This window comes from Platichthys flesus, chromosome 10, assembly GCF_949316205.1.
Source record: "Platichthys flesus chromosome 10, fPlaFle2.1, whole genome shotgun sequence".
Taxonomy (NCBI): domain Eukaryota; kingdom Metazoa; phylum Chordata; class Actinopteri; order Pleuronectiformes; family Pleuronectidae; genus Platichthys; species Platichthys flesus.
In genome coordinates this window covers 1,422,516-1,444,681 of record NC_084954.1, presented here as the reverse complement: position 1 = coordinate 1,444,681, position 22,166 = coordinate 1,422,516, and the positions used below count along the sequence as shown (strand labels likewise).

General features: G+C 45.7%; 2 protein-coding genes across 7 annotated transcripts in view; one reads left to right on the top strand and one right to left on the bottom strand.

Annotated features, from left to right (window-relative positions):
* Nucleotides 1-2,123: 2,123 nt before the first annotated feature.
* gphb5 (glycoprotein hormone subunit beta 5) lies at nt 2,124-6,935 on the top strand. The gene is made up of 3 exons (XM_062397449.1): nt 2,124-2,230; nt 3,340-3,535; nt 6,478-6,935. Exons 1-3 carry the CDS (start codon nt 2,124-2,126, stop codon nt 6,667-6,669), a joined length of 495 nt encoding a protein of 164 aa, XP_062253433.1. The 3' UTR covers nt 6,670-6,935.
* A 9,932-nt stretch (nt 6,936-16,867) lies between these two features.
* Nucleotides 16,868-22,166, bottom strand: part of kcnh5b (potassium voltage-gated channel, subfamily H (eag-related), member 5b) — a 68,498-nt gene continuing 63,199 nt past the window's right edge. For 3 of the 6 annotated variants that reach the window (XM_062396695.1, XM_062396696.1, XM_062396697.1), the window contains one exon: nt 16,868-17,957. In XM_062396695.1, the coding sequence (XP_062252679.1) occupies nt 16,869-17,957 (1,089 nt within the window). In that variant the 3' untranslated portion in view covers nt 16,868. The remainder of the gene's footprint in view (nt 17,958-22,166) is intronic. The other 3 variants (XM_062396698.1, XM_062396700.1, XM_062396699.1) reach the window with 3 other exon arrangements.

The window sequence follows — 22,166 nt, the reverse complement described above, 5'->3', positions numbered from 1 at the left end:
TAGATATGGATCTAATTAAAAACATTATAATGATATGGGTTATATAAGCATAGAATATAAAATAAACTGCTAATATTTAAAAATTAATAAGTTGTAGATAATGTTGTAAAGTAACAAGCTGTAGGTGGTCAAAGTTATATTAATAAACACATTTATAAATAGTCTATGGTCGAACTTCCACACGTGTGAACAGATTAACAGCAACGTCTCGTCCAAGAAGAAGAACTTTGCTGATAAAACACAAACACAAGTGAAAACTAAACACACACCAGAACCCGAAGCAGCTGTGACACAGTTTCCCACCAGGAGGCGCCGACACTGAGGTCAAAGGTCACATGGGCTGGTTGTCAGAGAAAAAAGCTGCTTGGCTCGGCGTGTATTTGAATACATGCAGAAAGTCACAATGCATCTTTGTGTTATTCACTCACAGACACACAACGACACCCAGCTTCTAAAAGGAAAACAATTAAGGAAGGACTCATTCAAATCAGTAATGTTTAAGAACTCAGAGGTCATAAGGTCATGAACAGCAGCAGAGGAACTGTTTGTGTAGCAGCTGCTTCTCACATCAGCAACATTAACATAAACAAATACATAAAACAAACAAAACAAGTACTACTAGTTGAGCTCTTTGTTTTTTTTAGCACAAATATTCATTTCAAGCGTCTCCCGGCTGAAAACAAAAACAAACAGCAAACATTCAGTGGTGCATGAAAATGAAACAGCTGCAACAACATCACGAGATGTGACTTTATCAATCCCCCTCGTGACCACCAGAGGTCAGCACCGCAGCTTCACTGTGACTCAGTTCTTTTGTATCACTGCTGGACTTTCCTGTCACAGACTTTTATTAAATCACATAATCACTTATCTTTGTCTTGTCTTTGTTTATTTTATCTAGAGCACTTTGAATTACCTTGTAGAAAAACACATTTAAATAAACAGCTGTTTGGGGCTGTGACTTTTTAATTTACTTCTTTTCCTTTAGACGCCTCCTGTTTTCAAAATACAAAGAAAAGCAAATAACTGAAGTCAAGTGATGATTTAGTTTTTTTATTCTTTGGATTTGTTTTGGAAAATGTGCAGATTACCAGTTTATAGCAAATCATGTCCATTTTAGGCCCCATGTTAATAACAGTGATTCAATAATATAATTAGAAATAAGTGTCCATAGAGAAACTAAGCACTAATACAAAGCGAAGCACTTTTCCTTTCTCACTCTTTCTGGACCGTTCGACCCATCACTGGAGGAAACTTCTTTAAAAGTGCAAGGATGCAATAAAGTTTTAAACGTTCCAGCTGAACTTAATGTGATCGTGAGAAACTGTCAAAAGCTCAAGAACGAGCTGAGTTGAGTTTCTGAGATTCTGAGATTCTGGATGTTCCTGCAGCACCGAAGCCTCAGAGACGCCTGGTGTGGGTCCTGACTGTAATTAATAATAATAATAATAATAAAATCCGGATTGTGGAAATCCAGCCTTTGTGTTGGATTATAATGAACTCCATCGTAATCACTGGTGTTATCCCATTACATGCACTCTGTGATTCCACACCGTGCACATTGTTCATAATCGCCTCTCTTCCGGTGTCCGGGAGGAAGAGTGTGTGTGAGGAACCTGTCCCTGACTCATCCTCCTCAATGTTCTCTAATCTAACTTTAATTGCTTGGCCCCAACTTTCAACTTTACTTTTCAGGATTCATTTCCCCGAGCTGCTTGAGAGCCGTTCTGCTCCGCCGGCTCACCGCTGCCCCCGGGCCTCCGGCGCTGGTAATTTCTTGATGAGCTGCTTACTCGCCCAAATCCATTCTACCCCCGTCTCCTTCCTCCTTCTCCTGCTGCCACTGTCTCCAACAGTCGTCCTGTCCAGTGAAGCTGTGAGACATGCCCTCGCGGCTTTGTCGTATGGAAAACACTCACCGGCAACACAACAGAACAGAACACAACAGGACGTGGTGAAACTAATGAGACAAAGTGGCAGAGCAGTGTGGAGGCTTAGCGGAGCTCGGGGGTGAAGTCATTCCAGTCGGCGTGTGAGAACAGGAGCTAATTGAGCCTGGCTGAGTGACAGCAGACACATGTAGGCACCGGGCTGGAGTGTGTTGTTCCCCCTCTTCCGTGTGGATGACGGAGAACAAAGGGGCAGACTCTTCTCCCAATCAGCCTAATGGAGTGGGAACGAGCTGGTGGCTGAGCTGGATGGGCAGCGACAGGCAGAAGGCCCTCAGGGAGTGAGAGGTGAGCCGGGTGGGTGGTGAGCTCCTCGGCGATAAGAGGCCCCGGTCTGTGGAGTCAGCTCCATTAGCAGGTGGTCCAGGTGTGAGGAGGACGACAGGTTGTGTGTCTGCTAAACGCCCACACTTCACTGAGGAGCTGATGCTGCAGATCCACACGTTACATCTGTGAGAATAAAGCTGCTTCATCGAGTGTGTCACTGGACGTCAGAGTCGATACAACACGTGTCATCCTCCAGGGACAGAGAGAGACACTCACAGAGAAGATGACTCTGCAGAGGAAGAAGTGGTGAGTAGATCCAGAAAAGTTTCCACGTACTGAATCTCATCAGAATCAGAATCAGGTTCCCAGGTTCTTTCTTATTCCTTCGATCAGAGACAAGCAGCTTCTGGAGAGTTTCCTTTTCATCACATGTTCTTCAGCAGAAGAATATAAATATCAAGCTGGGGACTTCTCTGTGTTTCATAGTTAACGGTTGTGATGTGATTGAAAGTCACACGGGATCAGATTCCTCCCACAGACTGTGACTTAAATCAGTGTGTGTCAGAAACAACATGAAGATAAGATGCTGCAGAGTGTGATATGAAAGGATATGAAGATAAGAAAAGACACAACACGATCAAATAAAATACGTAATGCTGAAAAATATATAATAATATTACTAATGAAAGAAAATATTCCTGAATATATTTGAGGTTCTGAGATATTGTTGATCTTTTATTTCTGTTATCATTACCGGTGTTATTTGTGTATTTTTGTTCGGTTTGTTTTCTTGTGGTTGAGCACTTTGTTCTTTGTGTTGAAAAGTGCTGACTTGTATTTCTTGCACCACATGTTCTGGTCTGGGAGCAGTTTGTTTTGAACCTGTCCGTGTTACACAGGAGAGACGTGGACCTCCTGCTCTGAGTGAGGATCCTTGTGACTCTCTGCTCCTGACTCAGCTCTGTCAGTTGAATGAGTCCAGGGATCAGTGAGGTCAGAGTCAGATCTGCTCCAATCAAACAGCAGCAGGACTCAGTCAGAGAGAGAGGAGTCGGATCCAGCTGAGCGACATCTGGTGTGGAGCTGTGGTTCCTTCACATCTGTCTGAACGTGTCTCCTGCAGGAGGCCTGAGCTGCTGCTCTGGATTCTGCTCTGGATCCCTCTCCAGCCTCGCTCCCTCCACGCGGTGTCGGCCGTCAACCTCCGGCGCTTCGTCGGCTGCGCGGTGAGAGAGTTCACCTTCCTGGCCAAGAAGCCCGGCTGCAGGGGCATGCACATCACCACGGACGCCTGCTGGGGGCGCTGCGAGACCTGGGAGGTGAGCACGCTGGGAAATACTGTACAGGCTACTGTACACAGGAGAGGGGGGAGGGGAGAGGAGAGGAGAGGAGAGGAGAGGAGGAGAGGAGGGGAGGAGGAGAGGAGGAGAGGAGGAGAGGAGGGGAGGAGAGGAAGGAAAGATCGGCCTCATGTTTGCATCATCTGACATTATAAGTAAAAGAAATGAGGGAGGATCAGATGCTGGTTCAGCCAATCAGAGAGAGAGACAGACAGAGAGAGAGACAGACGGAGAGACAGAGAGACAGATGGACAGACAGACAGACAGACAGACAGACAGACAGACAGACAGACAGACAGACAGACAGACAGACAGACAGACAGACGGAGAGACAGAGAGACAGATGGACAGAGAGAGAGACAGACAGACAGACAGACAGACAGACAGACAGACAGACAGACAGACGGAGAGACAGATGGACAGAGAGAGAGACAGACAGATGGATAGAGAGAGACAGAGAGACAGACAGACAGAGAGACAGAGAGACAGACAGACACAGACAGAGACAGACAGACAGAGAGACAGAGAGACAGATGGACAGAGAGAGAGACAGACAGATGGATAGAGAGAGACAGAGAGACAGACAGACAGAGAGACAGACAGAGAGACAGACAGATAGACAGACAGATGGATAGAGAGAGACAGAGAGACAGACAGACAGAGAGACAGACAGATGGACAGAGAGTCAGAGAGACAGACAGATGGACAGAGAGAGAGACAGAGAGACAGACAGACAGACGGACAGACAGATGGACATAGAGAGAGACAGACAGACAGACAGAGAGACAGAGAGACAGACAGATGGATAGAGAGAGACAGAGAGACAGACAGATGGATAGAGAGAGACAGAGAGACAGACAGAGAGACAGACAGATGGACAGAGAGTCAGAGAGACAGACAGATGGACATAGAGAGAGACAGACAGACAGACAGACAGACAGACAGACAGATGGATAGAGAGAGACAGAGAGACAGACAGACAGACAGACAGACAGACAGACAGACAGACAGACAGACAGACGGAGAGACAGATGGACAGAGAGAGAGACAGACAGATGGATAGAGAGAGACAGAGAGACAGACAGACAGAGAGACAGAGAGACAGACAGACACAGACAGAGACAGACAGACAGAGAGACAGAGAGACAGATGGACAGAGAGAGAGACAGACAGATGGATAGAGAGAGACAGAGAGACAGACAGACAGAGAGACAGACAGAGAGACAGACAGATAGACAGACAGATGGATAGAGAGAGACAGAGAGACAGACAGACAGAGAGACAGACAGATGGACAGAGAGTCAGAGAGACAGACAGATGGACAGAGAGAGAGACAGAGAGACAGACAGACAGACGGACAGACAGATGGACATAGAGAGAGACAGACAGACAGACAGAGAGACAGAGAGACAGACAGATGGATAGAGAGAGACAGAGAGACAGACAGATGGATAGAGAGAGACAGAGAGACAGACAGAGAGACAGACAGATGGACAGAGAGTCAGAGAGACAGACAGATGGACATAGAGAGAGACAGACAGACAGACAGACAGAGAGACAGAGAGACAGACAGACGAACAGACAGACAGACAGACAGACAGACAGACAGACAGACAGACAGACAGATGGACAGACAGATGGACAGATGGACAGACAGACAGAGAGACAGACAGAGAGACAGATGTTGAAGAGACGTCTCTTCTGTGTTTACATCCACAGGATCTGTTCATCATCATAGTGATGAGAATCTGTGTGAAGTGTAAATCTTGCATCAGATTGGAGGGAGATGGGGGGGGGGGGGAGTGACAGCAGCACTTTTCTCAACAATGCCTCACCTGCATAAAACACACAACAAAATAGAAAACAAAGGGAGGCTGTGAAATCTCCAGTTTCATCTGAAAGGAATCAGGAAGCTCATGAATCTCTGCTTTATTACAGCTGTGTGTGTGTCTGTATGTGTGTGTGTGTGTGTGACTCTGGATCTCCTCAGGGAGCAGACTCATCTTTACGTCTGCTCCCCCCCCACACACACACACACACCCACAGAGGTGGGGGACGCGCTTCAGGACAGACACTGCGAGAGGTCAGGGATCAAACCTGTGAACTTCAGGTCACAAGGTGGCCGTGTCAGGAGTTTTATTTTTTCACTTCCTGTTAAAATCTCCTCAAACTTTTAATTCCAAGCAGAATGAGATTAAATTTCCAGAACTCCAGCAACTAACACAAATCTCCTGTGAGACACGGCCGGACACACAAAGAGAAGCCAAATCATCTCCATCGCCCCCTGGTGGCTGATTCCAGTGTTTTCTCCATGTGTCTGAAGAACCATTCATCTTATCGGCCTCACACTTGTCTTGTGTGTTGATGCATGATACGTTCAATATTAATACAAGTTTAATAAATATGTGGTGCAGTATTTGTATTCGAGATATATTGGCTTGATTTCTGGATAGGTCGAGGAATCTTCATCGTTTACATTTGGCTGTTATTCACAGTTTGCTCATAGAAACACCACAGACGGGTATAAATGACAAATTGTTACTAAAGTTTTAGATTTAAAGAAAGAATATAAGATAAAAACATAAGATGTAAAGAAAGTTTTTGTATATTATAAACTGAATCTCAGGTTTTTGTGTTACAGGAACAGGACTTCACATATTTTCCATATTATTTCCCTCCGTAGAGAAAGATTCACTCATTTTCTTTTGTGTCAGGAGTGGGATCAGAATCCTCGTGTCTCTCTCGTATCTCTTCAGCGTGAACAAGTTAAACACATTAAAGATGCAGCAACGTGCACTAACACGTTAAATACATTTCCAACCTCATAAAACATTCGTAGAACCCTTTTAAAGCCTGTTTCTGCTCAGCTTGTGTGTTTTCCCTGACTGGTTGTGTGTTTGTGTGTGTGTGTGTGTCTGCAGAAGCCCATTGTGGACGCTCCCTACATCGAGTCCCATCAGCGCGTGTGCACGTACAACGCGACTCGCCTGGTCACCGTGAAGCTGCCGAGCTGCCAGGCCCACGTGGACCCGTCCTACACCTACCCCGTGGCCCTGAGCTGCCACTGTGGAGTGTGTGTGACCAGCACCACCGAGTGTGTCACCTTCGTCTGAACCACACACTGCTCCGTGTTAGCAGACGGGACATGGACCAGATGGGATGTTTATATAATAGATCATTAGTTTTTAATGACACACTTGTCCTGCTGATGGTTGATGAATCTGTAAAATGCCGACAAACGTCAAACACATTATTATTCTGCAGCTGGAATATGATCTATGTCTCTGAAGCTTTGGATCCATTAAGCAAACACAGTTTTTCTTAACACAACTTCTGAAAACAATCTTGTACTTCTCCCCTGTGGAGTTTAAAGTGTCTTATGTCTGTCTCCTTTTAAATCTATAAAAACTTTGAAAGTGTGTGATTGCTGTAATTAATAATTGGCCTTTCAGAGAATAATCAGTGTGTGATGGGTGGTTAATGCTGCAGCCGCTCGTTAGTGCTTAATTAACTGACCTGAGATCTGAGGCCAGTCTTCCCGCTGGTTCGTCATCAGTGGAGAAAGAATCGGTCTTTATTAGGAGTTGTTATTGGTTTGATTCCAGAGGAGCAGAGTCTATGTGAAGCCTGAGTGGTCACATGATGCAGAGGATGAACTGATCCCCCTCAGAACTCAGACCTGTTCGTCTCTGTTTGGACTCGATCACAGATTCAGCTCTGAACCGCTGCAGAGAGCAGGTTTGAGTTATGAGTGGCTTCTGAGACGTTGTTATCAGTGTATGTTTTCATTATCACGAGAGGAAACTTTACACTTATTTACTGTAAATGTTGTGATTTATAAAACTATATCGACAAGAACTTTGGGAAAAGTGAAGACAAACTGTTCAAACAAAAAAATTCTTAAAATCTCTGAAAATGATCAGATGAATTTATCTTATAACTGAAAAATAAGGTCATTTCATAAAATGACCCCAGAAGGAGTCAGCAGACGTTTCTCTAACCTTTAGGTCACAAATGACAATTATTAGAAAGTTAATCATCCATCTCTTCAGGAGCCAGATCCGTTCTCTGATTTCCAGACTTCCAGAACACCAGAGGGTCAAAGAGCAGGTGGTTTAACTGAGGTCCCTTCTTCATCCAATCAGTGAAGGGCTAGAAGGGAGTTAAAGGGAGTTAAAGGGAGTTAAAGGAATTAAATGGAGTAAAATGGAGTTAAAGGAGTTAAAGGAGTTAAAGGAGTTAAAGGGAGTTAAATGGAGTTAAAGGAGTTAAAGGGAGTTCAGCAACAAGATTCCAAATGCTTTGAAAATCGTGGGAAACTCCGACAAAGTGTAAAAACAGAAAACAACTCGACTGCCTCTGGAGCAGAAACCTTCACGTCAGCAACTCATTCATTCAGTTCAGGTTCCTCTGCTGCCAATGGCCACTTTCCAAAACATCTGGAGACTCAAACCCAGTTCTCTGTGGCCCTGAACTCGTCCAGCAGAAGTGAACAAACATCTGTCTGCGTTAGCGTCAAGCGTCTTTCAGGCTTGAAGAAGAGATGGAGGTTAAAAGCAGGAACAGAGGAGAGGTTATCTGAGCTGCTCTCCAGAGACCTCTGTTATCCACAACCATCCTGACAGCGGTGACCCCCGCTGTGCTAATCGCTCCTGACATTACCACATCCTCTCCTGCCTGCAGGGGGGGGGGGGGTACCAGAGCGAGACGAGGAGGAGGAGGAGGAGGAGGAGACCGTGACACCATCCACAGAGGTTCCTCGCCTGAGGTCAGCCTCCTCCTGAGCTCAGACGGAGACACGGGGACTCATGTCAGACGTTTTGTTCCGGGTGGAACCATCTTTTTATGTCACAGGTTATTCAGGGGTCACATGGGCTGTTCCTGGTGCATGCTGGGAAGTGATACAACTTTCCATCCCGTGCCAAAACAAAGATCGGATCAAGTTTTCAAACGGCTCAAAGCTCCGACACTCAGCAGACGACATTCAATGTGTCCCAAAGAATCTTCTCGTTCTTTACTCCATGTTCCAGATGTTGGTTTATATATTTAATCATAGACGACGTGGTCATGTGACCTCATCAGGTTTTTATTAGAAACAAAAGTAAAAAACCACGTCTGTTGTGGTTTGAGCATTTTATATATATATATATCAGACCCCAGCTTGTAAAATAGCAAAATGAAAAACCTCTTACGCAGCTTTCTGGAAATCATTCGATCTTTGAAATGACATATAACTGAAATAAAACTGAATATAACTGAAATGAATTAATCTGAAGTTCATTATAACAGGGTTTTCTCGCAGGCTGCAGGTTGAGGTCAGCGACACGGGGTCAGTGTCCCCCTTCCTCTCCCTGACGAGCTGCTGGTTGGGATCCAGGGCAGGTGAGCAGGTTCCCAGTCGAGCCTGAAGGGGAACTTCCCCCCCGCTGCGTCTGAAAGGGCCCGAGGTTATGAATTATACAGCTGCTCCTGCAGGGATGTGAGGGGGGGGAGGTGAGAGGATGACGAAGCATTAAGAGGGGGGGGGTGAGTGAGAGAGAGAGAGCGAGGGAGAGAGATGATTATCATCTTTATTACCACGAGAGAGATGACGGCTAATTGGACTCACTTTCATTTTTGCCTTGTAATCACGGGAATGATTATTGTGAAAAGTAAAATGTGATGTTCTAATACTTTAATTCTGTGTTTTGCATTCCCAGAAAACTTTGATCTTTTCTTTGCCATATTTCAAAGAGGAGATATGTGGCAGGACTCTTCATCCGCCACCCTCTTCATCACTGAGGATTGCGTAACTCTTCCACCATCAGGACAACAACACTGACAAACACAGAGAGTGATGAGCAAATAAATAAAAGACACAACAGACAGTGGAGCGATGAACTGGTGATGGAGGAAATAAAAGTGCAGCAGAAGAAGTGAATCAATCAGAGGCACGGGGGGGGGGGGATTACAATTTTTAATAATATGACTAAGACTACTACACTATGTTTCCTCAGCTTCCCCCCCCGAGCTGCTGCAGAACAGACCGCCCACTGGTCAGAGCCCATTAGCCTTAAATACCAGTGACATAGAAGCGTGAGGTGGTGGGGGGGGAGGGGGGGGGGGTCACAGCGTGCCCACCTCCTCTGCAGGAGATGATAATGACATAATGACATCACAACGCTGGGAGGTCACAGCACCGCCACTAAACATATTATCATGTTATTACATAATCCCATTCAAGCAGAAATGTGTTTCATCTGCAAAAAGACACACAAACTGAAGCTGAAACTTCAGTTGACACAAAGACGAACACAATAACAACACAAACATTATTCTGTCTCTCACTGAGCAGAGAATCTAAGATATTAATGTTTTTAATGAGGTATGAGATGAACACATGTTGTTCTGGTGGATTTATTTGATCTAATCTAATTTGAAGGTTGTTTATCTCTTGCAACATTTGCTTATCAGCTGTAATTTGAATAAGGTTATTGTGTGTTAAGTGTTAAGAGCTAAACAAATAAAACACACATTATTCAAACTGTGCAGGTCAGATCATTTAACAGTTTCATATTCTGGGAATTGAACGTAATTGCTTTTCATACGTAGCTTAGCACAGCTGCACATGAATGTTAATATTATCTCCTGAGGGTTTTCCATCTTTATACAAACAAACATGTAATATATCATATTGATGTTTGTGATTATAAGTTGTTTTTCTCAATGAACAAATAAATGAATAATTAACATGATTTGAAGCTTTTGTTGACTGCAGTGAAGTTAGTTTTGAATATTTGATCAAAGGTCTTTTAACTTTAACTTTCAATCATATGGACCAACGATAAATTCCACAAATATTACGTCTGTTATAAAAGCTTCAGTGTCATGTGACCCGCTGACTCCAGATCATATCAGATTATCATTATATCAGCTATTATTACTACTTTAAATAAACATATCTCTCTTTTAATTAGATTTTAGTTTGTCTGATATTTTATATGAATATAACGATTTAAAAAAAAAAAATTGTCACCAAAGGTTTTCTAATAAACAGAGAGAAACTATTGGAGCTTAATTGATAAACTCAAAACAAAACTTCTGACATAAATTCTCTCAATTTTGTTTTCATATTTGTATAAAAAGCAAAGAAAAGCTTTTTATACAGATTCTAAAAAGGTTCTGGGTTTAATGAGCTTCAAACTTCAGAAACTGAAACTCAAGTTGAATGAGGAAGAATTTCACACTTTTCACTTTTCACTAGCAGCTATTAGTCTCCGCTGGAAGCCTTTGATTGACAGGTGTCAGTTTGGGTGGAAGCAGATGAGCGTCTCCTCCTCCTCTCTCTCCGGTGAGGAGGAGACGCTAATGGGGATAAGCATGTTCTCCATCTTGGCTCTGAAATGGCTTTCAGCTCGGACTCTGGACAGCCGAGGCTTCATGCGTCCAGACTGAGCCGCAGGTGGAGACTCCTCCTCCAGGGGCCACGTCCTCCAGGGGCCACGACCTCCAGGGGCCATGTCCGAATCGACAGGACGACTCCTCCTCCTCGGTTTCACTTCACCTCGGCTGGACCCGGCACAGAAAGAGCTGAAGTGACTTTAATAAGAACAAAGTGGAAACTGAAGACAAAGAAATCCCAACCGAGGCTCTGACACTCTGAGGCTGCGACTGAATTCAGGGGCCCCATCCACCATGGGCCACATCCTCCAGGGGCCAGATCCTCCAGGGGCCACATACTCCAGGAGCCACATCCTCCAGGAGCCACATCCTCCAGGGGCCAGATCCTCCAGGAGCCACATCCTCTAGGGGCCAGATCCTCCAGGAGCCACATCCTCCAGGGGCCACATCCTCCAGGAGCCACATCCTCTAGGGGCCAGATCCTCCAGGAGCCACATCCTCCAGGAGCCACATCCTCTAGGGGCCAGATCCTCCAGGAGCCAGATCCTCCAGGGGCCACATCCTCCAGGGGACTCAGCCTGCGTCTGCTGATCAGACATCAGCCGATCTGCTCTGAACGGTTCTCCAGTTGAATGAAACTGTTCACTGTTCAGTTCAGTACCTACTTTTAAAATAATTTCTCCTGAGGTCAGTGAAGCTCAGTGAATTATGAGATGTCTGTGCTGAAAACCTCCTGCTGTGTTGTGCATGTGTGAATCAGGTTCTGTGCAGAACACGTCTCATGAGTCTTCAGACGCAGCAGTAAGAGCAATAAGAGGTGGACAACTTTTAAAAAAGACATTTTAAAGTGACTTTTAGTTTTGTGAATTCTTGTTGTTGTATTAACCTCCAGAGACGGAGGGCTCACACGGACAGGAGGAGGTGCGGGGCCATCCAGAGAACCTGCTCCTCCTCGTGTGTCAGCTGGATCCAGATCCATTCAGCTGATTGAAGACTCCAGGCTCCTTTAGCAAACTGAGCGTTTCTAAAAACAGACAGGGAGCCCAGACAGAGTATCCCAGACGGCTGTTTATTTTTCTGACACTACAGCTTAGGTGTGCAACTGTAAAACAATACATGAGTCAGTGAGGGATTTCAGTGCTGCTCCGAACCATCGCTCTAACAAAACAGTAGAAACATTCCAGTAGAAAAGAGAGAAAAGCTTTTTCCAAAGGGGCTCGTTCATTAAAATCATCCAGAGTCTGATGAGCTGAAAACGAATCCTGCAGCTCGCCTCCATTCTCCGAGAGGAGTGAAACGATAGAGAAGAGAAAGAAAGAATCTCTCACTACCGAGGAAACGACTTCCATCTGGTGCAGAGTCATCTCAAATACAGTTTACAGGAATCGAGTCAGAGGATAATTTCAATAAATGGAGCCCCTCGGCCCCCCCCCCCCCCCCCCCCCCCCGCGAGAGGAGGATTCATGGTGTCAGTCAGACTGTACATCACCAGCATGCTGAAGGGATGGGGGGGGGGAGAGAGCGAAGAGGAAGATAGAAAAAAGAGGAGAGGAAGAAGAAAACAAGAAGACGAAGTCGGGGGGGGGGATTGTTTTACATTCAAGTGGCAAAAAGCTGAAAAAGCCTGTGCTGTAAAGTATGTGTGTGTGTGTGTGTGTGTGTGTCTGTCTGGCTCAGATCCCAGTTGATCTTCATTCTCTGGTGACAAGAATAACGAGCGACAGGGAAACTGTGAATCTCCCGCTGATGGTTCGAGTCCGAGTTCCACAAACTGTCGACTGAGCGAAAATAAATTCACTTCACCTGCAAATCTCCAACTGTGGAAAAGTCCACGAGCTGCATCTCAAACTCCTCCTCCTCCTCCTCGTGGTTCAGAGTGTGTCAGACGTGAGGAGCCTGGAGGAGCCTGGAGGGCACCACTGGAATAAATACGCTCTCATTTCATATTTCAACAATGTATTTGTGAATATAATCACTTCAACTGTTACGTTTTCTGATTCTGTTTTCAAATGAAGCTGCTGAGCTGTGCCGACACAACATCTGGAGCAGATGCAGCTCCAGATGTTGCTCTGAGGCAAGAAACAAAATGAAAATGTAAAGATGTGAAGTTATTAAAATGGAATTAAAAGCATATTGTAGTGAAACTTTACATTTCAGATACTTCAGTTTTATATTAAAATCTTAAAATGATATAAATTATAATTAAATGACTTCTATTAGCTTTGTGAAATGGATGATTTGTATTAACTACACGTCCAGTTCCATATTATTCCAGTGGTACACGTCAGTGCTGCAGGAACATGAATTATTATTTGAAAACTATTATATTTCCAGGTTATTCATATTCCTTCTCAAACCTTTAAACCTGAGTCTGAAGTCTGAACTGTCAAAACTCTGCCAGAGTGATCTCACTTTTCAGATACTGTTATATATATATATTTAAATAAATCTTTGTTATATAGGTTTATATGTTTTTAGTAAAATAGTAAAAATAAAGATCATACATCTCTTGCTGGTTCTGACTCCGAGCACAATCTGTGGCAGGAAGTCGTTTTGACGAAGACTCGATTTGAGAGAGGGATTAATGCAGAACTCAAATATAAATGTGAATATGATATAAATGTAAAACATGTCTTTGTTTTTCCTTTGTTAGATTTTACTCTCATCATTTTAAGGTGGATCTCCATGGAAACATTTCAACTTAAATCTGAGCGATGATGAAATCTATAATTAATATGTTTTGAGTTGCAGTCAAGGTCCAGCTCCGTCTTGATATGATCTCAGACGGCTGTGACATCAGGTCATGGATCAAACACTGTCTGCAGAAATCTTTAGAAGGAGAAATCCATCTGAGACAATCTGCTCAGGTCCAGAGAGAAACATCAATCTCTCAGGTTTGGTGCATTCTGGGAGTTATTTTAATCATTAACGACTTTGCTGCAGCCACTTTTCCTCCAGCGTCGTTTCCCATCAAGCTTCTAACGACTCTGAGAGAAGAGACGGGGAAGTTCCTGCAGATCTGGAACAAAAGATCTACGTCTCTCAGACGTCTGTTTAAAAGCTGATGAGAACAAGATGAAGAATTATTCTGTGAAACTCTACGAGAGGAGAAATCACTGATAAGCAAAGTGTCAAATTGGATGTTTCTCTCAAACTGAGTCGAGAAATTAAGACCTTGAGAACATTTTGAGAAGAAAGCGAACTGAGGACATTTCAGTGTGTAACAGTGGCTGATGTCTCCACAATGCACTGTTTGTATCTCTGACCCCAGACCAGCCTGAACGCAGCCTGACAGCCCCGGGTGCAGGGCAGAGGTCGATTCAAGGGTCCAGACGAGGCGTTGGAGTCAGGACCCCTCTGGACCGGAGCCGCTCTATTCCTACATTTGAATCTCTCTAGAATTAACATTATATTAGAATTATATTTATGTGTTTCAACTTAGTCTTATTCATTTCCTGCTGCTCGTATCTGTCGATTCTTGGTTTCTAAAATAAAAGTTAGTACTTCATTCAAACACAAAGTCATGAGTATGAGTCAGTTTAGTTGTTGATATGAATAAATTAAATCTATAAAAAAGCCAACACTCCATCAATCCCTCAAACACATAAGTTTCTTTTAAATATTATTCTCATCCTGGTGCAGCTTTTCAGGTTAAACGTTAAAATGTTAAAATCCATCTGAATCCGCCTCGTTCCCACTGGGAGAGAATCACATGTTGCATAGCTTAGATATGAATCTGCTGCTCTACACACGTCACCGTCCTTCCAGTAAATTCCTCCCTGCATCATTCACTGGGGCCAAACCGTGCTGCTGAGGTGCCCCTGGGCAAGGCACTTTACCCCTGACAGGGGATGTGCTCAGTGGCCGACAGCAGAGAGAACAACAAACTGTCGGCAGGTGAAGTGGGGGAGGAAACAGGCAGAAAATTCAAATTTCAATATAAAAATTCAAATTTGCACAACAGAAAATATTTTCTCTCCAAAGCAAAAACCTGATTAGCATAAAGCGACAGAAAGCTACAGATTCTAAACTCGTCTTCATCTGCTAAGATTTCACGCCAATTAAAATCCTTTTCCATTCCACTGACAGATGGAAAAATTGAGTTTTCACCGAAGCATCATAAGAAGCTCCAGGTTCTGACCAGGCTGCTGCTCAGTGTTTGAGATGATGCGTTCGATATCGAGCAGGAAGCTGCTGACGCGTCGTCGTGTTTGACGCCGAGCACCAAGCGGTGACAGGTCGGTGTCAGCTGTCAATCATGACCTTTCACCCTGTTTATACAGCATCACTAATTCAACTCTTGCATCAACGTCCCATCAATGACTGAAGCATTTAAAGTGTTCTTTGACTTTTTGTCAAATGGTCCATGTCCCATTTGCTGACATGGAGGAGGCGGGGTTTGTGACCCATACTGCAGCTAGACACCAGGGGGCGATCAAGATGGTTAGGCTTCTCTTTTCGGATATGTCACGTCGTCCATTGATATTTAGTCTATTGTGTAAAACCAACTGAGACTTTGATGACGGCTGCTGTACATCTGTGTTCTGCCTTAATAAATATGCCTCTGTGTGTGTGTGTGTGTGTGTGTGTGTGTGTGTGTGTGTGTGTGTGTGTGTGTGTGTTCATGCGTGTATATTGCAGACGAGCGCTGCCGCACCGCAGGACGACGTGCGACAGCGTCTGAATTTCACAAGACCTGAAAAAGCTCGACTGTGACAACGATGCGATCTGATCTGTGTCGTCAGGGTTTCACATGAAGAATCACTGTGCATGTGTGTGCACGTGTGTGTGTGTGTATAAACAAACGCACACATGCACACACAGGCACATACATGTTCGCACTCCGGAGCATAAAACTACTCCTTCGCATGCAGCTTTAGAAAACTGATATCATAAAAAGTCCAGTATTCCATATTTTATTACTGGAGCTTGTGGCTGTGCTGCTGCAGCTCCTAATGGAATCAAACCTCCGGTGGGACGCCCGGCGGCCCAGGGGCTGCGCCTGGGATTACATGTCACTGTGCTGAGTGGACTTTAATGTGAACTAAACTCTGTGTCATTCCTCCAAAGACTTCCCGTCATTCCAGCTTTACCCCAAAGTGCATCCTGCCATCCCTGCTTCATGCAGAGGAGCGGGGGGAACATGGAAACCTCCTTCTCTCCCCGACATGTGACACAGGTGGAATAATCTGAACAATGCATAGACACCGGGGGGATTCGAACCCTTCAGGAGTTCACCGGACATAGAAACGAGGCCGAGGACATTCCCATCATCAAAAATAGAAATTATTGTAAAGAAGCAAGATCACTAAACAATATAAAAAGGATTTAGCTCAAACCAGGAGACTTCCCGTGTGTAAGTGTGTGTCCTCAGAGGGAGGGGGGGGGGGGGGGTGAGAGCAGAATCAAACTTCATCTCACCGGCAAAGAACAAAACAACGACCTTCTCCTCTAAATCATCCATGCACCCCCGCTCAGCCGGGAAACCCTCGTCCCCGCTCCATCCGATTAGTGCTACCAGTATGCAAACCCTGAATATCCACATGGTCAATTGAAAAATATTCATATGTACAGTGAAGCTCAACAAAATGTCTCTTTAAATTCCATTTGCATGCAGTCAACTGCATAATATACAGGCAATAAGTAGCTTCAGACGTTTCTTTGGCAGGCCAGAATCCAGCTGGACATGCATAGAGAGGTATTTACAATCAACCGGAACAGACCCCAGGTCAGCACGGGGACGCTCACGTGACCTGGAGCTAAAAGTCCGTGTGCAAATGTTAGAGAAGCCAGTTTTACTGTCTCGGAGAATCGAGACCAGTGGCGTGCGTCGCTCTGACGGAGCAGGACGAGCGCTGGACTGATGATGGTGATCGGGCGCCGTGCCGTGAGATCCCCGGGGCTCCAGCTCGCTCCACGCCACCGGCTCCCTTCAGAGCGCCTCGTCCTTCTCCGAGTCGGGAGAAACCGGCCTGGAAACGGTGAAAATGTCCTGACGTAGTATTTTGGTTTTAGGCGTGGCGGAGGCGGGCGGCGGCCCCGTGGACGGCCGGCGCTTGTCCAACAGCAACTTGAGGATCTCAGCGACCTGGCTCTCCAGGGCGCCCAGACGCCCCCCCAGGGACCGGATGTCCTCCCGGAGCTGCAGCCGGGTCTCGTGCAGCGCCGCCTGCAGGGCCTGCTCCGGGATGGGGCAGAACGGGTGAGGAGGCCCCGCCCCTCCAGGGAGAGGGCTGTGGAGGAGCGGGGTGACCGCCGCCGGCGTGCGCGCCTCCCCCGCCCGGTCGATCCGCAGCTCACTCTTGGTGATGCCGCTGTCGCAGGAGTCCGTCTTGCGGAGCGGGTTGTTACTGGACACCCCGCCCTCCTCTACATCTCCACCCCCCCGTGCCTCCTGACCTTTGCCCTCCTGAGACAACATCTCCACAGAAACAGCCTTCAGGTTGTTGTTGAGCCCCTCCCTCCGGGCCTCCACCGGGGCCATGTTGTTTTTCAGGCGCATCCAGCCGGTGGCCCTCGGGCCCGGTTTGGCCAGAACCGGACTGGAGGAGACCTTGAGCCTGACGGCCGGTTCCCCGGCGGCGGCGCTGGGCTGCAGCTCCATGATGTCACGGTTGTTCTGCTTGGCGACAGGTTCACCGGGATGGCTGTAGGCCAGGGAGCTGTGCATGGGCGTGACCTGCGACACCGTCAGCACGCTGCTGCTGAGCGGCGCCCCGTTCTGCATGGAGGCGGGGGGGCGCTGGAGGCTGAGCGGCAGGGAGTGCTGCAGGCCGGAGTGGCCGAGCTGCAGGCTGTGGGGGTGCAGGTGCTGGTGCTGCTCCACTTGCAGCTGGTTCTTCTCCAGGTCCAGCTGCGAGGCGGCCGGCGCCCCCTGGCTGCGGAGCTCCTTCTGCTGCTTGAACTTCTGGAAGAGCTTGCGCACCGGGTGGTCCTGCGGGATGGTGAGCTGCACCTCGTTCTTCGCCCGCTGCCGCTCCTCTTCCTCCTTCTTCACGTCACTGATCTTGCGGAAAATGATCTGAATGGAAACACACACAGAGAGAAAGAGAAGAACACGGCTCTCATCAGAACACTTATCATTTCATATGAAAACTATGAATAATAATTCCCTGTGTGGTGTCCCCCCCCCCCCCCCCCCCCCCCCCACCCCCACCCGGCACATGAATCACTGCAGATAAATCCTGTGCTGACAACAATGAGAAGAAGAGGAAGACGTGTTATTATGGAAATGTCTCCGTCTGAGAACATGTCACATTCCTCTGCAAAACACTCTTGCTGCGAAGCTTCCGGAGCCGCGCGTTCGATTCCCCATCAGTGCCCCCACACCTCCCTCGGTATCACTCAGCCTGGCGCCAGCCTCTCTCCTGGCTCCTCTTACACACTAATTACATTAGGAATGACAGAAGTCCCTGCCAGGCCAGCAGCCGGCCAACCCACTGCTGATTCTTAAAATGAAAAACGCTCCCGAGCTGATTCCCCCCCCGCTCTGGCTGTCCATCCATCATCCACCCAACCGACCATTTCTACCTCCTGAACTCCCTCGTTTCATCCATCCACACGTCCTGCTCATCCAACCTCAACCTTCCATCCACACGTCCTGCAGATCCAACTTCCCCGAGGAGGAGACCTGTCAATCATGTCAAACCTCCGCAGCTTCCTGGAAGCATCACATGATTAACACGTATAATTAAATTCACTATGACACGTGCAGCGCGGCCTGAGTTGCTTCTGGTGTTTGTTCTTCTACTTGTTTCTCTTTCTGAAAAGAACGAGTCGTCTTCTGTTTGTTTGTGTGTGAATGAAGAAGAAGAGCCGATGAAGCTGATGTGACGGGATCGAAAACCATGAACCTCATTAACCACCTTCACTCCGGAGCCTCAGAGTTTCTGTGAGAAGAAGCAGGACCGAGCTTCTGATTCTCAGAACCTGGAGTCTTTGACCTTTAAGCAGGTCTTCATGTTCTCACCCACACACTCAGTCCTCGGGATGTGTATTGAATTAGTTTGCAGAGATTAAAAGCTGCAGAGAATCTTACAGAAAGTCTCACAAATCTCTGAGATTACAAAACTAAGCTGCTAAACTTCTGAGTATGAAGATTAATCCGGACCTTTTTCTGTTCAACCACCTGCAGCAGACGACTGTTCTCATTCAGTGATGAAAGCGACGCACACTCACTGATTGTCTGTGGGCGCGGGGTTACAACGAAACCACGGAGGGAAGGACATGGTGTTCTTTCACCGACAGTGAGATCAAACAAAGCTGGTTAAAAATAGGAAAAGCCGTCTTCTGAGAGGACGAGCTGAAGCTTCCTTCCCCGGGGAGACAGGAGCAGAAGCAAACAGATGAGGATCTATCCAATTTACACCTGGAGGTGAAATGTGTTTCTCATATTTGACCACATGAAGACACAACGTTTCATGGAGGCTCTCTGCAGCTGTGCAGCGACGCACTGTGACCACAACTGTACACACAATCGTGTTGTGAATCCAAGGAGCCGTGAGACAGTGAAGACAAGAGGCTGTCCTCAGGTCAGTCCTCAGGTCAGTCGAGACAACAGTGGACGAAGTGAAGAAGAGACGGATGCAAAGGACGAGATTCAAACAAGACAAAATAACTTACATGAAAGATTCAGACTGTGACTATTCAGACTTGTGGAGATAAAATGCTTTTAAGTCTTCTTGTTCTTTAATATCTCAGATTGAAGCTCGGCCCAGACACTTGAACAGAGAAGCTCTGGTTAACATCTCCCCTCTCTCTCTTTCTGAAAAATACTTCTTCTGTGATAAACACTGTAATTTCCTCAGATCCATCACAGTGAAGACTTCGGCTGCCACTCAGAGCTTTTAAGGCCTCTACAGAAAACCGGTTGGCGTTTGCAGCAACACATCTTATATCTCTGGACTCGTGGCATCGGACTGAGGCCCCGACTCCTTTCTCTCATTTCTTCTGACCCCATTATTCTGTCGTACGGAGCTGTTGTTGGAAGCATAACACAATATTTTAGGTGGCATTAAAGTTTTAAAGTATAAATGTGTAAAACTTTCAATTACATAAACCGGATTACTGGTTATGAAAATAGGTCAGAACAATGGTCATTGAATAACCCTCTAAAAATACTTGATGTTAATTCAGATGTTTATTCATCTCCAGAGAGGAAACACTTGAATCTGATTCGCTCCACTTCATTCGTTGAGAGGCTTTTTAAAAACTCAGCTGTGGTTTGTAAACGATATTTTTAACAGATTTGTCTTCAGACTTTCATAATGTGTCTTTATAAACTTTGTTTTCCTTCTAGAAACGGTCTGAGGCAGATTGACCTACGTGCTGTCAAACGGTGCCAGAATTCAAACAATATAAAAAATGAATGAGAGCGCTGCCGTGGAGGAGGCGGGGTTTATGACCTTTACTGCAGCCAACCACTAGGGGGCGATACAGATGCTTTGGCTTCACTGGAGCTGTCATGTCGTCCATCTTTGTTCAGAGAATGTGGCTTTAACCTTGTCAGGGAAAGTGTGTTGTGGATAAAGTTTCAAGGCTTCTGTGACTGAACCTTTTTATCTTGACGTCTCGTATTAAAACAAACTGAACTCTGGATGTGTTCAGCTCCTCAAAGGATCTGAATCTCATTCATTTGATTGGAAATTGAATTAGCTTAATTAAAGTTTAATTAATTAGGTTTCTAATTGGATTAACTCACAGTTGACTGTATATGCGAGTGTGTCAACATTGTCATTCCAGGTTTATTTAGTTGCTTGAGAAAGCAAGTGATTAACTGATGTAAGAGAAAACCAGTCGAAGGGTTTAAAAATCCAACTGGGACCTGAGCTGGTTTATTTAGAAAAAATGTAATAGGTACAGTATATATCTGTATTACTACGTGTATTTCTTTATTTCTTTATTCATCTCTCCCTACTTCTGTATTTCTGTCTCCAGATCTTAATGGTTTACAGTGGGGACAGTGGGAGCGTCTACAAACACTCGGTGACACTTTCAGAAGTGGAACATGTTTTTCTGACAGAAACGTTCCGTCTCGTAAATTATTAACAAGAGCATTTATTTAATTTACTTCCCTGAGGCAGAAATCAAGGATAAGAGGAGATAATGATTCTGAAAGGAAGAACATTTATTCTGCTCTCCTCTCTCAGCTGCCGGCAGCTGGAGCTCAAAACATCGTGGCATCAGAAATCTCTTCTTTGTGCCTCTCGGAATTCAAAGCTCTCGTTTTTTTTACCGACAGTTCAAATATAAACCGGATCTCAGCGTCGAACGAGAACACAACAAATCCAACATTATGTTTACGAGCCTGTTTAAATATTCAGGGCGGAGGGAGAGGGGTTTATTTAGGGTTTCAGAGAGCGGGGGGGGGGGGGGCACTCTGGTTGGGCTGAGTAATGTCTCCTTTTTAGTCAGGTCATGATATTCTGCCTGGAGGGGGGGGGGGGGGGGTAAAGTAGGAAACATTACACGTTGCACATCTCACTGAGGAGGAAATACTCAGTGTGATTAATGTGATTAATGCAGCTCAGTTTGTCAGATACAGATTTGCATCCTGCTGAATATGTCCAGTCCGGTGTTCTGTCCTGTGATTGGATGCATTGTTCTGTGTTTGCCTGTTTAATGCTGACACTGCTGATACTGAAGCTTCTTGCTAATGAGGCAAAGACATTCACGGAGGAGGGAAACAGGTAGCAAGAGGTGAAGAGGGAGGAAATGTATTCAAAGTGAATGTAGAGAGGAAAGAACAGGGGGAATACATGAATAACAACAGAAACGAGAGGTGATGGTGAGAGTTGACCTGAGGAAAGAGGAGGAACGACTCAAAGGTGGAGAAATAAACAAGCTAAAGAAAGAGAAGGAAACTACGTCCAGTATTTCAAAGTCAGGCTTAATGTGACCACAACAACATGTGACCTCCTCCGGCCTGTAGGTGTCGCTGACGAGGAGCATGACACACTTCACGATTATTATACAAAAGTTCGCATTTTGTGCGTAAATTGGTTAATTTTGTAATTTTATCACTTTAATAAGTCATTTAAAAACACGAGTGTAATGAGATCGATGCATGTGTTTGAGCTGGATCGGAGCAGGAAGCAGATTTCTGTTTCCTCATATTGATGTGACCCACAAGGAATTTGCTGCAAAGCATTGTGGGTCATGATTACCTCGTCTCTCTGTGCACACTGTTTATTTAGCTGATGTCACTCTGCTCCATCGCTCTCACTGAACC

What these genes read in the sequence shown, in the direction of transcription:
- gphb5 (XM_062397449.1), top strand. Translation starts at nt 2,124, where the DNA reads ATGACGGAGAACAAAGGGGCAGACTCTTCTCCCAATCAGCCTAATGGA. An exon ending in AGGCAGAAGGCCCTCAGGGA is followed by an intron (nt 2,231 to 3,339) that starts GTGAGAGGTGAG and finishes TGTCTCCTGCAG; the next exon opens with GAGGCCTGAGCTGCTGCTCT. An exon ending in GGCGCTGCGAGACCTGGGAG is followed by an intron (nt 3,536 to 6,477) that starts GTGAGCACGCTG and finishes GTGTGTCTGCAG; the next exon opens with AAGCCCATTGTGGACGCTCC.